General features: G+C 34.0%; 2 protein-coding genes across 2 annotated transcripts in view; one reads left to right on the top strand and one right to left on the bottom strand.

The window, feature by feature from the left end:
- Nucleotides 1–775: 775 nt before the first annotated feature.
- Nucleotides 776–10,779, top strand: igldcp (Ig-like domain-containing protein). Its single transcript, XM_016521671.1, has 6 exons — nucleotides 776–870; nucleotides 7,398–7,438; nucleotides 7,543–7,884; nucleotides 8,693–8,962; nucleotides 10,251–10,301; nucleotides 10,456–10,779. Exons 1-6 carry the CDS (start codon nucleotides 854–856, stop codon nucleotides 10,533–10,535), a joined length of 801 nt encoding a protein of 266 aa, XP_016377157.1. The 5' UTR covers nucleotides 776–853; the 3' UTR covers nucleotides 10,536–10,779.
- A 1,414-nt stretch (nucleotides 10,780–12,193) lies between these two features.
- The window catches only part of plin2 (perilipin 2), a 5,683-nt gene continuing 2,807 nt past the window's right edge, over nucleotides 12,194–15,069 (bottom strand). The window contains exons 5-8 of the mRNA XM_016521448.1: nucleotides 14,525–14,810; nucleotides 13,840–14,003; nucleotides 13,616–13,747; nucleotides 12,194–12,800 (exon numbers count right to left, since the gene is read on the bottom strand). Coding sequence (XP_016376934.1) covers nucleotides 12,423–12,800; nucleotides 13,616–13,747; nucleotides 13,840–14,003; nucleotides 14,525–14,810 — 960 coding nt within the window. The 3' untranslated portion in view covers nucleotides 12,194–12,422. The remainder of the gene's footprint in view (nucleotides 12,801–13,615; nucleotides 13,748–13,839; nucleotides 14,004–14,524; nucleotides 14,811–15,069) is intronic.

Raw genomic sequence — 15,069 nt, 5'->3', positions numbered from 1 at the left:
GTTTCGGCGAATTCTTTCAAACAGTTCGCTTCAAAGAACCGGTTCAAAAACGTAATGAATTTTGTAATAATTAAGTTTTTTTTTTAAATATAGCTGCATTGTAATTTTCATACGTCTCAGTTAATTTGTTGATTCCACGATTTAGCTCTTATAAATATACAATACACAAAGCAAGGTGTAGGCTATTTGGGGACTTTACTTTAGTATTGATTTTTATTTTTATTTTTAAATTATTATTTAGCTTAGACTTGTTTAAAAAAAATTAAATTTGCTTCCCTTTTTTTGAACAGCGATGTGATTACTAAATCATTTGAAACATGACCACATGACCGAATATGGGCACACATGCATGCAAGTTAGCTTTCTCCGATGTAATAATAATAATAATAATAATAATAATAATCTTAAATAGTAGATTTTTAATACTTGATAAAGCCATAATTACAATAGGTTAAGTAAATACCACTAGTAAAAAAAATAGGTATTCTGTACCCATTCTTACTCCAAGGTTCTTTCTTTTCATTTTAAATCTTTCACTCCACAAATCTAAAATCAAAATTCTTCATTAACTAACACAAAAAGTTTAATACAATGTCACAACACTATTTCCACGAAATTAGATCAGATATAATCTCAAAATTGTTATTTTGACTAAATCTCACAAATATTCCGATGAAATTCTAGCCTGCCTTATTTAGGCTGTACATAACGGTTTCGATTGGCCTGACCTGTAACGTCAAGTTTCGTTTTTGGGAAATGGAGAGGGATAGGCTAGTAGGCTATATATTCGTTGCTGAGCTGTTTACACTCATTCAACATCTCTTGCAGGAACAGGAGCCGACACAAATGCAAGATGGACAGAAATAGCTGGTAAGAAACGTCTTTAATAGCAACACAGTAGAAGGCTAGGTGATATTCTGAGGAAATTTATGTTGCATTCATTTAGGAATCAAAGAGGTTTATCAATAAACGGTGAAGATAATAGATAGGCTATAATCATGAAAACAACAATTAATTAGCTTCTTGTCCTCCAAATATCCATGCTAACGGTCTATTATCAAATAAATTCAGGTCTTGTTGGTTTGGGTCTAGACTGAGCTCTATTGAGTTTAAGTTTCGTTTCGCCGAGCAGCGTCATCGTAGCGCTGCTGCAGCTCCAGGAATCTGAAACTGAGGGCGCAAGCCGCGTTCAAACGCAGACGGGCTTTATGGCAAGCCGAATTAGCTTTAAAGCAGAGGTGGGGGACTCGAGTCACATGACTTGACTCGAGTCGCAAATTTAAGGACTTGTGACTTGCTTGACTAAATAAAGAAAATGACTTGACTTGACTTGGACTTGAGATCCAGTGACTTGAGACTTGACTTGATTTGACCTTCATGACTCGGCAGGACTTGACTTTATAACAACTCTAATTATTATTATAAATCATTGCGACATAATTTGGTAAACAAAACGCAAGCCACTGAACCAGTGGCAGAAGTGATCCGAGTCTGCGCAGTTCATGACACTGCACGAGCACAGCGCACCAAATACAGGGAGCAAGATAATCTCCCGAGATGTTTGGATAAACACTTCGAAATTGTATGCATTTGCTGTATGCATTTACAAAGCCAGGACGTCGGCACTTCAAAAAGGAAAGGTATGTAAGCTTGTTCGTTAGTTGAAAACAGCATTGGTCTTAAAATTCAGCTTAAGTCTGTCATTAAATTAAAGTGATTATAAATGATTAATCTCATGTTTGTAATTAATTAACGATGTCAAACTTTAAATTCGCTGGCGTTTGCCTCTCAACAGTGCTTTAGTGTTAAGCATCCTCTTTGTAAATCAATATATGGAATTGTACCACGGAAACTACAGTGTTTTATCGATTAGTGATGTTTCTCTTGCACCCAAAATCCAAGATATGTTGTCAAAATGGCCCTAGTATGAGTTTTTATATTTATAACATACGATATTTAGTAATATTTTCAGCGCGGCTGCCAGTTCCGTTCAGCCCACAGCTTAAGAGTTACGCGCGTCTCTAAGCAATACTGAACGAATCCGGGGATTTGAACGAACCGGTTGAGTGATTCAGTGGTCCATCCTTGCTTGTTCAATAAAGAAGATCTGTAAAGTTGCAAAGACTAAAGTCTCAAATCCAAAGAGATATTCTTTATAAAAGTTCAGAGTCAGCCACACCTACCTAAAACGGCTCGTTCTAACACGCCCCCACATATCTACCTCACTATGTATCATATTACATATTAACTCGTGGGAACTAGGTGACGTGACTGACGTCCTTAAGTCGTGGCCTCAAGATGCTATGTTGAGGGAACCACATATTTTTCTTGTGGCCACGTGTTTAATGCTTAAACAAACCTGCGTGACCATAGCAACCCGGGATGGATAAAACATTTTTATTAGTTTAACATTTCATTTATTATTATTATTATTATTATTATTATTATATTAACGTTTTTATATTTAGGTTATATATTTTCCCTTTCAGTTTGTGTATGGCTTTACCTAATTAACGTTCTGTATAATTAGCCTGTGCTATTATTTGCTACCATATATTTAGCAAATACTGTAAACGCCTGGCAATTATGCCAATAAAGTTTTGACTTTATGATTGTATTTATGCCCGTGTGTGATGATAAATGAGCATGTTGTGTTTTCATTTACAAATTAAACTACGTGAATGATTCATTCCTCAATGAAACACTATAGGATTTATAAATATAGTCTATTAATTAGCCGAAATAAAATGAAATATGTTAAATTAAACTGCATTCCAGTAAAAATTCCAGTCAGCATATTCAAAGCTTTATTGGCATGTTGAGCATTTACAGTAGGCTGTTAAAACTATTCAGAACGTTAAGTAAAGAGATCGAAATGAAGGGGGGGGGGAAACGAATATAAAAATATAACCACTAATAATAGGCTAATATAATAATAATATACAAATATTGCGGGAAAAGACAATCAGTTAATGGACTTGTGGAATGGATATGTTTTCTTGTAGGCCTGTTTTATTTTAAGTACTTTATGTATTTATTCATGATGAACTTCATTCGAATGTCTACATCACGCACAATACAGTCCGGTAGCCAAGGTCTATATGGTTAATATAATAATGTAATAATGTAATAATTTCTATAATGATCAATATAATAATTTCTTAATTTAAAACAAAATATTAATAAATAGATTTCTGATAATCCCTGGTTGCTATGGTCACGCAGGTTTGTTTACGCATTAAACTTAGAAAAATATGTCGTTTCCTCAACATAAGAAGTCATGGCCACGAGAAATGGATGTTGTTCCCTCAACATAGCATCTCGAGGCCACGACTTCACTAATTTCCACGAGTTAATATGACGTTCCCACAAATTAATGTCTCATGGCCACTACATATCATCACATTCCCATGAGTTAATATGTCGTGGCCACGACAAAATCAATTGAACCCAACATGTCCCCTTACTGTCACCATAGCATTACTCGTGGTAATTGCGTTTTACTAATAAGAACTAGTAAGAACGCCAAAATTCAGTTTTTACTAGTAAACAATTACGATTAGAGATCTCTCTATTCCAATTATCCAAGTCACAGAGCTCTATAATTCAGTTTTACTAGTTAGCTAGAATTCAAGAGCTCTACAATTACATTTTTATTAGTCTTATGTCTCCATTGAATTCCATTTGTTTTTCATTACAGAGCTCTACAACTGAATTTTTACTAGTATGAATTGCAGTTAGAGAGCTATAATTCAATTATAATTCAGTTTAATTGCAAAGTTCCGTAATTACAATTTAATTTAATTAATTTAAATTCTTACAAGTTACAATTCAGTTAGAGAGCTCTCTAATTGGAATTCTAACTATTCCCAGCTGGCACTTTAATATCAATTGATATCAATTTGACGTCAAATGTTAGGCTGATGATACACGGGGCAACTTTTTTTAAACAATGTTGCTTGGGCACTTTCCTACTGAGAATGGGTAATAAATTTCTATCTATACTATAAATCGGTCGTGGGCCCTTTGTCTCACATGGTTGCCCGTTGACGCCAACATTAACCAAGCAACATTGCTCAAAAAGTTACCCTGTGTATCATCAGCCTTAGTCAAGACTTGATTAAGATGCTGTATAACATCATTTTAAGGTCAGTTTGGACAGCAATTTCTTCCAGTGGTAAATGGGTGAAAATATGAAGTTAATACTCACACTGAAATTTGTTTATTGTATTTTATTTCATGTATTTGCTAATGCCACATCTCCTTTTGAAACGTGTCCCAAAATCAAACTGACATCAGAAACTTGACGTCCATTTCACATCCACATACTCATGTCCTTTCTAATGCCCATTCAATGACAAAGCTTTCTCTGCTGTGTAATACCATACATTGGTGCTATGCTAGTAGTGATGGGGGAGCCTCATGCTTCAAAAGCATTGACAATCCTAAAATGGACCATGACCTTGTGTCCAGCTCATGTTCTGTCACTCTCAGGTGGGTACATGTCATGTCATGTAAAACATATTAGCTTGGGTAACTTTTAACACTTTCAAGAATATGTTTCAATAAAATATGACTTTCTTGTGAGACACAGTTTAAAATGTGTGTGACACACAACTGCTTGTTTGTGTGTGAGATTAATCCATGCACACCACTATTTCACTATAGTTGTACTCCATTTCGCAGTTAAAACTCTTCAATTCACTGTGTGCGTAATGTCACAGAATTTGGCCAATTTTGGATTAAACAATCAGGAAGTAGCGCTGCACAGCTAATCAAATTCAGATTGTGATGGACTAATGTCAGTAATTATTCATCTGTTGTTCTGCGATCTTTGTTCAAAATCAGAATAGGTGCATTTCTTTTTTAATTTACATTTGTATTATTGATTTCAAGTTTGTTGAATAAAACGTTTTATATTGAAATTATTTTGGTGCTCGAAAGGACATCAGTGTGTGGATGTCAAATGGACGTGAAGGTTTTGACGTCAGTTATTTGCATTTTTGACCTGTTTTTGACCAGTCAATTTGAGGTATTTTCAACATCAAGGTGCCCACTGGGTTAACAACTGAATTAGAGAGCTTTGTATTGAATTAGAGAACTCTATTCTAACAATAATTAAATTAGAAATCTCTCTAATTGGAATTCTTACTAAGAACAATTGAATTAAAGAGCTCCCTAACAGAAATTACCCTGTAACAACTGCAAGAGAGCTATTAACTGAATTAGAGAACATTACAATTGCATTTAGTAACAATTGAATTAGAGAGCACTCTAATATAAATTGTTAGTAGGAACTGCATTGTGGAGCTCCACAATTCAATTGTTACTAAAAATGCAACAGCAGAGCTCTCTAATTCAATTACAGAGCTCTCTAATGCAATTGTTACTGGTAGGAATTGAATTATAGAGCTCTCTAATGGTAATTGTTACTAGTAACAATTAAATCGAAGAGTTCCCTAATTTAACCCGTTGAGCAGTACAGTCCCACATATGGGATTTAGAACATTCGGTGATGTCACATAACTGTCAAATTCAAACTGTGGTTTCGCGCATTGACTGGCGCTGAGCTAGAGACGGACGCATTCTGCACTTGTCATATAATCACAACTACGCAGTGTTTTTAACCACATAATGTTTATTTTAGGGTCAGACATTTAAATACACAAGTACTAGTAAAACAATACATTTAGAGTTCGTAAAATACACACGGATGTTTATGGAAGCATGCACATAATTCAATTTTGGATTAAACAATCAGGAAGTAGCGCTGCACAGCTAATCAAATTCAGATTGTGATGGACTAATGTCAGTAATTATTCATCTGTTGTTCTGCGATCTTTGTTCAAAATCAGAATAGGTGCATTTCTTTTTTAATTTACATTTGTATTATTGATTTCAAGTTTGTTGAATAAAACGTTTTATATTGAAATTATTTTGGTGCTCGAAAGGACATCAGTGTGTGGATGTCAAATGGACGTGAAGGTTTTGACGTCAGTTATTTGCATTTTTGACCTGTTTTTGACCAGTCAATTTGAGGTATTTTCAACATCAAGGTGCCCACTGGGTTAACAACTGAATTAGAGAGCTTTGTATTGAATTAGAGAACTCTATTCTAACAATAATTAAATTAGAAATCTCTCTAATTGGAATTCTTACTAAGAACAATTGAATTAAAGAGCTCCCTAACAGAAATTACCCTGTAACAACTGCAAGAGAGCTATTAACTGAATTAGAGAACATTACAATTGCATTTAGTAACAATTGAATTAGAGAGCACTCTAATATAAATTGTTAGTAGGAACTGCATTGTGGAGCTCCACAATTCAATTGTTACTAAAAATGCAACAGCAGAGCTCTCTAATTCAATTACAGAGCTCTCTAATGCAATTGTTACTGGTAGGAATTGAATTATAGAGCTCTCTAATGGTAATTGTTACTAGTAACAATTAAATCGAAGAGTTCCCTAATTTAACCCGTTGAGCAGTACAGTCCCACATATGGGATTTAGAACATTCGGTGATGTCACATAACTGTCAAATTCAAACTGTGGTTTCGCGCATTGACTGGCGCTGAGCTAGAGACGGACGCATTCTGCACTTGTCATATAATCACAACTACGCAGTGTTTTTAACCACATAATGTTTATTTTAGGGTCAGACATTTAAATACACAAGTACTAGTAAAACAATACATTTAGAGTTCGTAAAATACACACGGATGTTTATGGAAGCATGCACATAATTTAAGTAACTATAAAGTTCACTCTATTCTTCTCCCAGTTCACCGGCCACTTACTTACATGTATTTCGGGAGAAACTGATACATTTACATGCTGTAAATCCGACTGACAGGACTCTCTGAACTGCAGCACGAACAAACATGGCTGAGCCCATCTCACGTTATAGATCAAGATCAAGATAATTTAGAAAGGTTTTTAAACGACAAAACACACTCATTTACACATATTTGTGAATCGTAATATCAGATAGCTGATGATATGGTAAGCAAGTTTGTGAATATTTTGAATAAAACAGGAAAAACGAAATAAAAGCTATCCATCTGTCATACAGTGTTATTGTGGCTGTGGTCGCGTGACAAGCCTGACGCATCGCCATGGAAACAATAAGGGAAACTTTCTAAAATAACGGTCACCTAAGAAAAAACTCACTCTGGGGGGACAGATAGAATATTTTTAATTCACCAGTGAAAGGGTTAATTGTTACTAGTAAAAATGCAATTAGCCTATATTAAAAGCTAATTTGGCTTGCCATATGGAGCACTACTTAATAGAACACAATGCTGTTGTCCAGAGACTTTAGATTATCTGGACTGAAAATAATAAATATTCTCCGGTCTCAGTAGGCCTAACTGTAATTTATAACATTTCTTCTCAGGATTTCAGCCTTTCTGATGCTGTGGCTTCTTATTTGTGTTGGTAAGTAGACAATGGCAAAAATACGCCAACTTTATCATTTATTAGCATTTTGCGCTTAATTTTAATGTCAAATAATGTGTATTTGATCAAACTTGTCTCTATAGGCTCCTCTCCCCTCTCAGTGGTTGTCCATACGTTATCAAGGGTCGGTCTGCCGGCTGTCCTGCCGTGTTCTGTGGCATCACACCTTGATCACAGGCCTCACATTCAGTGGCAGACCATAAGCGATTCGGTGTTTGAGCGAATGGGACAGGAGCAGTTTCAGGGGGAGGCTTATAGAGACCGGGCGGATGTCCCAGAGGAACTGCTTGTGAGGGGAAACTGCTCTCTGTTCTTGCAGGATGTCAGATTCAGTGATGCAGGCATTTATGAGAGTTACTTGGTGGTTGGTGAATCGAGTATCAAGAACCGAATTTTAATTCAGAGCATCCATCTTGCAGTAATCGGTGAGGGCACTTTAACACTAGAACACGTCTCACTTATAGCAGTTTTAAATAAATAATCTGTGTTTGGTACAAGTTAAGCTCAATCGACATCACTTGTGTTGTAATACACTGAAAAAACGGTGTAAAAAGAGTCTTCACTTAGAAATTGCGCCTAAAATATTTAGTAAAACCTTTACAGCTCACACAACACACATGCTTTAGCTGAAGAATTAATTTAAGTTCTTTTATAAAATTATAATCTTCACATTTGTGCTTTTAAATCCTCCAACATTTGGTCCCTTTTACTACATGACCTCATGTTTAGCTTCTTTCAAAGAAAGCAAAGAAGTTAGAATTATTAATATTATTATTATTTGTAATAATCAACATTATGCCACAAATGCTGTCGATTTAGTTGAATTTATATTGCTTTAACATGCAGTATAAATCAGTGATTTAAATTTTTTTTTTAATTATAATTAGTTTTTATTTTTAAACTTTTTGTTTTCATTTTAATTTTAGTTAATGTTGTTGTGTATTTTTGTCATTTTTATTAGTTTTTTTTTATGTTTATATAATTTTTCTTTCAGTTTATTCATTTTAAATGTTTTTGCTATTTTATTACAGTACGTTAAACTAAATGAGAATGAGAAATGTTGCCTTTGCAACTTGCTGATATAAAATAAAAAGTGAATAAAAATGTAAAATATTTTATTTTATTTCACGTAACGAAAATGCTTTTTTACTATTTTAGTTAATGACTAACTATAATACATTCAACTATAATGACTAACTCTAAATTGATGCTTTGTTCCTCTTCCCATGGTAGATCACAAGGACATCAAATCTGTGCAGACTGGGGCAGAACTGATCCTGGATCTGCACACGCATCAAGCTGAGCAAGTGATTTTTCAAAACAGTAATGAAACCAACTGGACAGTCCTGTGGGAAAAAGATGCAGTCATAAACAAGAAAGGTTATCTGGAAAAGAGAGACAACAAGTTGATTCTCAGTAATGTTACGGCCCGCAGCGCCGGAACATACAAAGTTCTTGACTCAGAGGGTTTGGCTCTCAGCACAGTGAAGGCCACTGTTACGGGTAGGTAACTTTTGTCGAGTATAGTATTATGTTCTGTTATGTACTGTCAAAAATCCAACTTTTGTTTTGTTATACAAACTCTATATTCCAAAATGTTGACATTACATAAAATATAAATTATCTCTATGTAGTGCTTTTGAGTCTATTTTGTTGTAAAAGTGTATGTCATGTCACCATTAGGGTGATTGATGTTTTCTTCTGTGAGGTTTCTTCCATTTCAGTACATAAAGAACTTTCTTTGGTGAATGGAAGTCATTTTATATGATCTTTTCAGTTTGCTCAACAAACTGATACCCAAGTTAGACAAACTAAAAAGTTCTACATCACTATTATGTAATATCAATGCTTATATATATATTTTAAAAAAAACATTAATTTTGAGTTTATTTTCGAGTTGAACTTCTTATTTTGTGTTTGATGAAAGCACAGAGCAAATAAAATTTTTTAGGTTGATGCTAAAACTTTTCTTTACGTTGCGTAAGCCCCAAAAAGCTGGTTTTAAGCCAGTTTAAGCCTCTAGCCCTCTTCGTTTAGGGGTTGAAATAGAACTTTTTTTTAGATTCAGTAAAATCAATGTAATATGTTTTTCTTCAATAATATTTTTTCTTTTGAAATCTGAGAGAATTTTATAGTACTAATTAATATTTATGCAATAATTATGATCATTTCCCAGTTTTCCCCGTTGAAAATAGTACAACTTTATTTTTCTAATATTTTTTTATTATTATTATTTTTCAATCAAAGCAGTGTTTCTTGTTAAAATATTTAAAATCTAATTTTTGAAAGCAGATTAGTGCCATCTGGTGGGAGTAAAAAAGAAAAACATATGTAATACCATGGTGTGACCGCTAGACTCCTATAAAGAATTATTGATTTTACACATTTGCAAAAACTTGCTTCGTGTTGCAGTCACATCATTTCCTGTTTTGCGTCATGGCTGATTTGTAGTTTGTACGACGAAAAGATTATCGGAGTTTTCGTATTTTTTTCATATTTCCTATGTTGGTCATTTTTGTCCTCGAAGGAGCCAAGTGTCTTTTTTTGTTGTTGTTTTGTTGCTGTTGCTCCTTTAAATTATCTGAAACATGTCCATGATTTGTTGTGTTCACATAGCTAATGCGACAAAAGTCATCCCATTCTGATGAAGCAAAAAAATTTCAAATTTCAAAAAGCAAAATGTTTCGGTCATTTCTGATCGAAAAGGCCTAGAGATTTAATTTTTTCCTGATTTTTTACAGAGTGGCCAGTTGTAAGACTTTGTTAATCTCAGTCTTTTTCTCAATTGTAGAACCTGTGCTACCAAAAGAAACAGAAACTCTGCAAATACAGTCTGCATTAGGTAAGCTGAAGACAAATACTTCAAAAAGAATCGTTACTTGACAAACTAATGAGAACATATTAAAAAAACATATCTTGACTGTGAAGGAAGAAATGAATGTTTCTTACAGTTTTGATCTTTATTGTTATTTTTCCCCACTTTTTTTTCATTTCAGGTAAAGCTACAATGAGTATGCCACCTCGAAGCCTCATTACTCTTTTCCTCACATTTAATCTAATGCTTCAAATGAATTGAGATTGTTCTGATTTTAACTGTATTTTTCCATTTAACTTTGAACTGAACTATTTTAGCCTACATTGTGGGAAAAGATAGGTGGAAAACAGTTGTGAAAAGAGTGTTATTTTAGATACTGTATTTTATTATTTTATTTAAGTCTGTTCTCTGTCTTGGCATCTATGAAAGCTCACAAATGTGTGAATATCTGAAAACTGTGTGTGATACTTTTGTAAGGATTATTTTATGTACACTGACTTATTAAAATACTTTTAAATTGTAGTGTTGCAAAATATAACGTTTTTTTTTTACTTTTTTCGAACATTTCACCGATCCTGATATAGATTTATCAAAAAATGCATTTAGATTAGTAGAAATTTAATGCAACTTCATGATGCAAAAAGAAAGAATTATCAGCATTTACCACAAAAATCATAGCACACATACATCTCAGAGATGTCTATTTGATGTGTGTGTTTACGTCTGGAAGAAATTTTTTTACAGTGTTTGCTCATCTGCTATAGGACGTTTCCTGTAAGAATACTGTGAATTAAATAGACATTTAGAAAATGTCTTTAAGACGTTTATGATTCAGAATGTATGTAAAACTGACATCTTAAAGACGTTTATCAGATCTTTGTACACAGCAGATGATTTCCAGGCATCTTGCAGATGTATACTATCTGGGCAGTATATGACTTCACCCTTGTTATATTTAAGATGCTTGGTGCATTAATGACGTTTTAATCCCTTTTATCTAAAATATTGTATTTATCAGAAAAAAGACATTGTCACAGTGCATTGTCTAAGTGAAAGGTTTAAATAAAAATATTATCAAGGTGAAATTTCCATCCTCAAAACAACACACACACACAACAAGAAGAGTATTGTAAATGTATTATTTTATTAGAAATGTACAAAAACAATAAAAAGACAGCAAATTAAACTGTAAAAAGGCACTATTTATACCTAAAATGATTAGGCATATGCAGGTTTAGAATAGTGTTGCAAAATATAACGTTTTTTTTTTACTTTTTTCGAACATTTCACCGATCCTGATATAGATTTATCAAAAAATGCATTTAGATTAGTAGAAATTTAATGCAACTTCATGATGCAAAAAGAAAGAATTATCAGCATTTACCACAAAAATCATAGCACACATACATCTCAGAGATGTCTATTTGATGTGTGTGTTTACGTCTGGAAGAAATTTTTTTACAGTGTTTGCTCATCTGCTATAGGACGTTTCCTGTAAGAATACTGTGAATTAAATAGACATTTAGAAAATGTCTTTAAGACGTTTATGATTCAGAATGTATGTAAAACTGACATCTTAAAGACGTTTATCAGATCTTTGTACACAGCAGATGATTTCCAGGCATCTTGCAGATGTATACTATCTGGGCAGTATATGACTTCACCCTTGTTATATTTAAGATGCTTGGTGCATTAATGACGTTTTAATCCCTTTTATCTAAAATATTGTATTTATCAGAAAAAAGACATTGTCACAGTGCATTGTCTAAGTGAAAGGTTTAAATAAAAATATTATCAAGGTGAAATTTCCATCCTCAAAACAACACACACACACAACAAGAAGAGTATTGTAAATGTATTATTTTATTAGAAATGTACAAAAACAATAAAAAGACAGCAAATTAAACTGTGTAAAAAGGCACGATTTATACCTAAAATGATTAGGCATATGCAGGTTTAGAATAGTAAAGTTAAGATATTTCAGCAACATTATTCAGTAAAACTCTGTGTATTATTAGTTATAATTGTTATCACAGAAAGTATCACTGCTTTCAAAGTAGAGAAGGATTTTACTGGCAGGAATGTGTGACTGTACGTGTATTTGTGAGATAGAAACAAATGGTTAATATTCTGAAATTTCACCGGTCTTCATTCAGTGACTCGAAGGGCCCTTGGTTTGTCACATTCAGGGCCATTTGCAGCCCCGCGTTCTGCACGTGGGTAAAATGGACCTACCAGCCAATTGAGAGGTGTATTGTTGAGCAGGTAGTCCATGACGTTATCCATGGAATCTCTTATTCTGCTCAGCTGGGATCGACTGGTGGTGAGGACGCTGTTGGACAGATCTCCTATAGCGGCAGCCTTACTGAAGCTGCTGTAGATCTCCATGGCAGAGTGGCTGACGGAGACTGCCTGGACCTGGATGTGCTGAGGGAGACCTTTGAAGCTGGACACCAAGACCAGACATGTGCTCTGAAGCTGCTGGCTGAGGTTGTGGGCAATGGTCAATGTGCGCGATTCAATTTGCTGATTGAAAGAGAAAAGGAGAAACTGAGTAATACTCAATCATGTAGCTGAATTTCACGTTTCTAAAAACATTCAGATTGTATTTTTAAAATAATTTCCAGTAGGGCTGCATGAAATATTGAAATAAAATCGACACTGTGATATGGCTTAATCGCCCAGATTACGATTTAATTAAATAACTATATTTGGCCTCAAAATAAAAAAAAATAAAAATTAAGATTCAAATAGTAGCATTTTAATTTTACAGTATTATCTTTATTGTTTTACAGTACAAATGTAATTACAATATATTTCTTATTTAGTTTAATATATATTCTTTAATAGTATAGATTTTTATATAAAATCATAATTTTTCTGTGAATATGGCCTAAAAAACTGAAGTCAAAAGATTAATATTTTTAAAAACAATAAATTTTTCAACACTAGAAAACATTTGGTGTAGGATGTACTTTGAAACAATTTTCACTCAGAAATTTAGTACGTTTCACAAATAATTAAAAAGAAATGGCAAGTAACAGTAAGTAAATGAACAAGTGGCAAGTAACTTTGAATTAAATGTGAAATTTTGAAGTAAAGTGTACTGTGATTTATGTACAGGATTACATATCTTTCAGCCTTAAAATGAGTTTGGCATAAAAAAAAACTTTCAGGGTAAAAAAAAAAATCACTATAACAAGTAATTTGCACCAAAAAACAAATAAAATAAATCTGGTGAAAATTCCTGAATTTTGAATATCACAATATATATTGCAAAAAAACAAAATGTTGCAGAAATCGTGCAGCCCTAATGTCCAGTCACATGATATCTCAGATACCTCAGCTTCGTTGTCTGTGACCGTCTCGTTCTCTTCTTGACTCTGAGAGACATTCTTCCAGCCCATCAGTGAACTCAGTTTCTCATGTACCTTCTGGTTAGACACATCAAAATTATTGCGGGTATATTCAATCTAAAAAAACAAAACAAAACAAAAACATGATATTAGAAGATAGTATTTTGACAGTTATTATAGATCTCTGAATAAATTTCAGATCAGCTTACTAGATCCATGGTGTGGTTTAGCTGAGATATAGACTCTTGGCTGCGTTTTATGGCATTACGAACTTTATCTACGGCCCTCTGGTAAGCCCTGTCCCGGACTTTGCTGGAGAGAGACCCCAGCCGTACGTAGTAACTGAGCGGATCGCTGTTCTTCACTTCACTTTCTGAGAGAGATTAAGCAGAGAAGCAGGACAAAGAAGCAACTGTTAGATTTGAGAATTTCCATTGCCATTTTATTAAGATTAGTGAGGCTCTTGAGACAAAAAATTATTTCAGATTGCTAGTCAAGGATCTCTTTGAGATGTGCCTAAGTCTAACGTTCCACTCATGAATAGAATTAATATTTCTTTTCCAGGAAAATTGAATTATTCCAAGGACTATTTGACGCTTATAACAGAGCGTACAGTATGGATATCCTTTAAATGTGATTTAAAAAGCCTCATAAGAAGCATATCACAAGAATATCACAAGATATGCAGTTCTCACAAGCGCTTACGTAAGAGTCTCAATATATATGCATAATATTTATGCGTTTTATGAACATTTTTTCTCATTTGAGGAATCATTTTCCTCGGATATATGGCACAATAGGAAAGAAAATCTATCACAACTTTAAGCTGAGCACAATCTAAATATCAGCAAAATATCCTAGTGCCAGTAAACCCAGTCCATCCCTTATCCTCACCTCTTTCCTCCTCTGTTTCAGGCAAGTACTGCTCCAGGAGAGTCTCAGATGTGCTCAGTGCTGTGTCCACGCTGCTGCTCATCAGTTTGACCACCCTGCTCTCCATCACCGTTTGGACTCCACCGCTCACCACCGTCTTGGTCTTCTCCATGCTTTCCTGCACTGCTCCACGTGTCCTGTCCGTCACTTCACTGAGGGTGGAGGAGACAGACTCCTTGGCACCGTTCATGGTACCGCTGACGGCTTCCTTGGCTCCTGTCACTGCCTCTTTAGCACTGGCGACGATCTGAAAGAGAAGAACGCCATTAGAGCAGTGCTTGGCGAGTAGTGCTGTCAAACGATTAATCACGATTAATCGCATCCAAAATAAGTTTTGTTTACATAATATATGTATGTGTAGTTGTGTACTTTGTATATTTATTATGCATATATATATAAATACACACACACATAGAGTATATATTTGGAAAATATTTACATGTATATACATTTATATATTTATATTCTTATATTTTATATTATATATAAATATATTTAATATATAA

The sequence above is a fragment of the Sinocyclocheilus rhinocerous genome, unplaced genomic scaffold, assembly GCF_001515625.1.
Source record: "Sinocyclocheilus rhinocerous isolate Xijiao unplaced genomic scaffold, SAMN03320098_v1.1 scaffold821, whole genome shotgun sequence".
In the NCBI taxonomy this organism is placed as follows: domain Eukaryota; kingdom Metazoa; phylum Chordata; class Actinopteri; order Cypriniformes; family Cyprinidae; genus Sinocyclocheilus; species Sinocyclocheilus rhinocerous.
The sequence above is the reverse complement of the archived record's forward strand: the minus strand, read 5'-3'. Positions and strand labels throughout refer to the sequence as shown.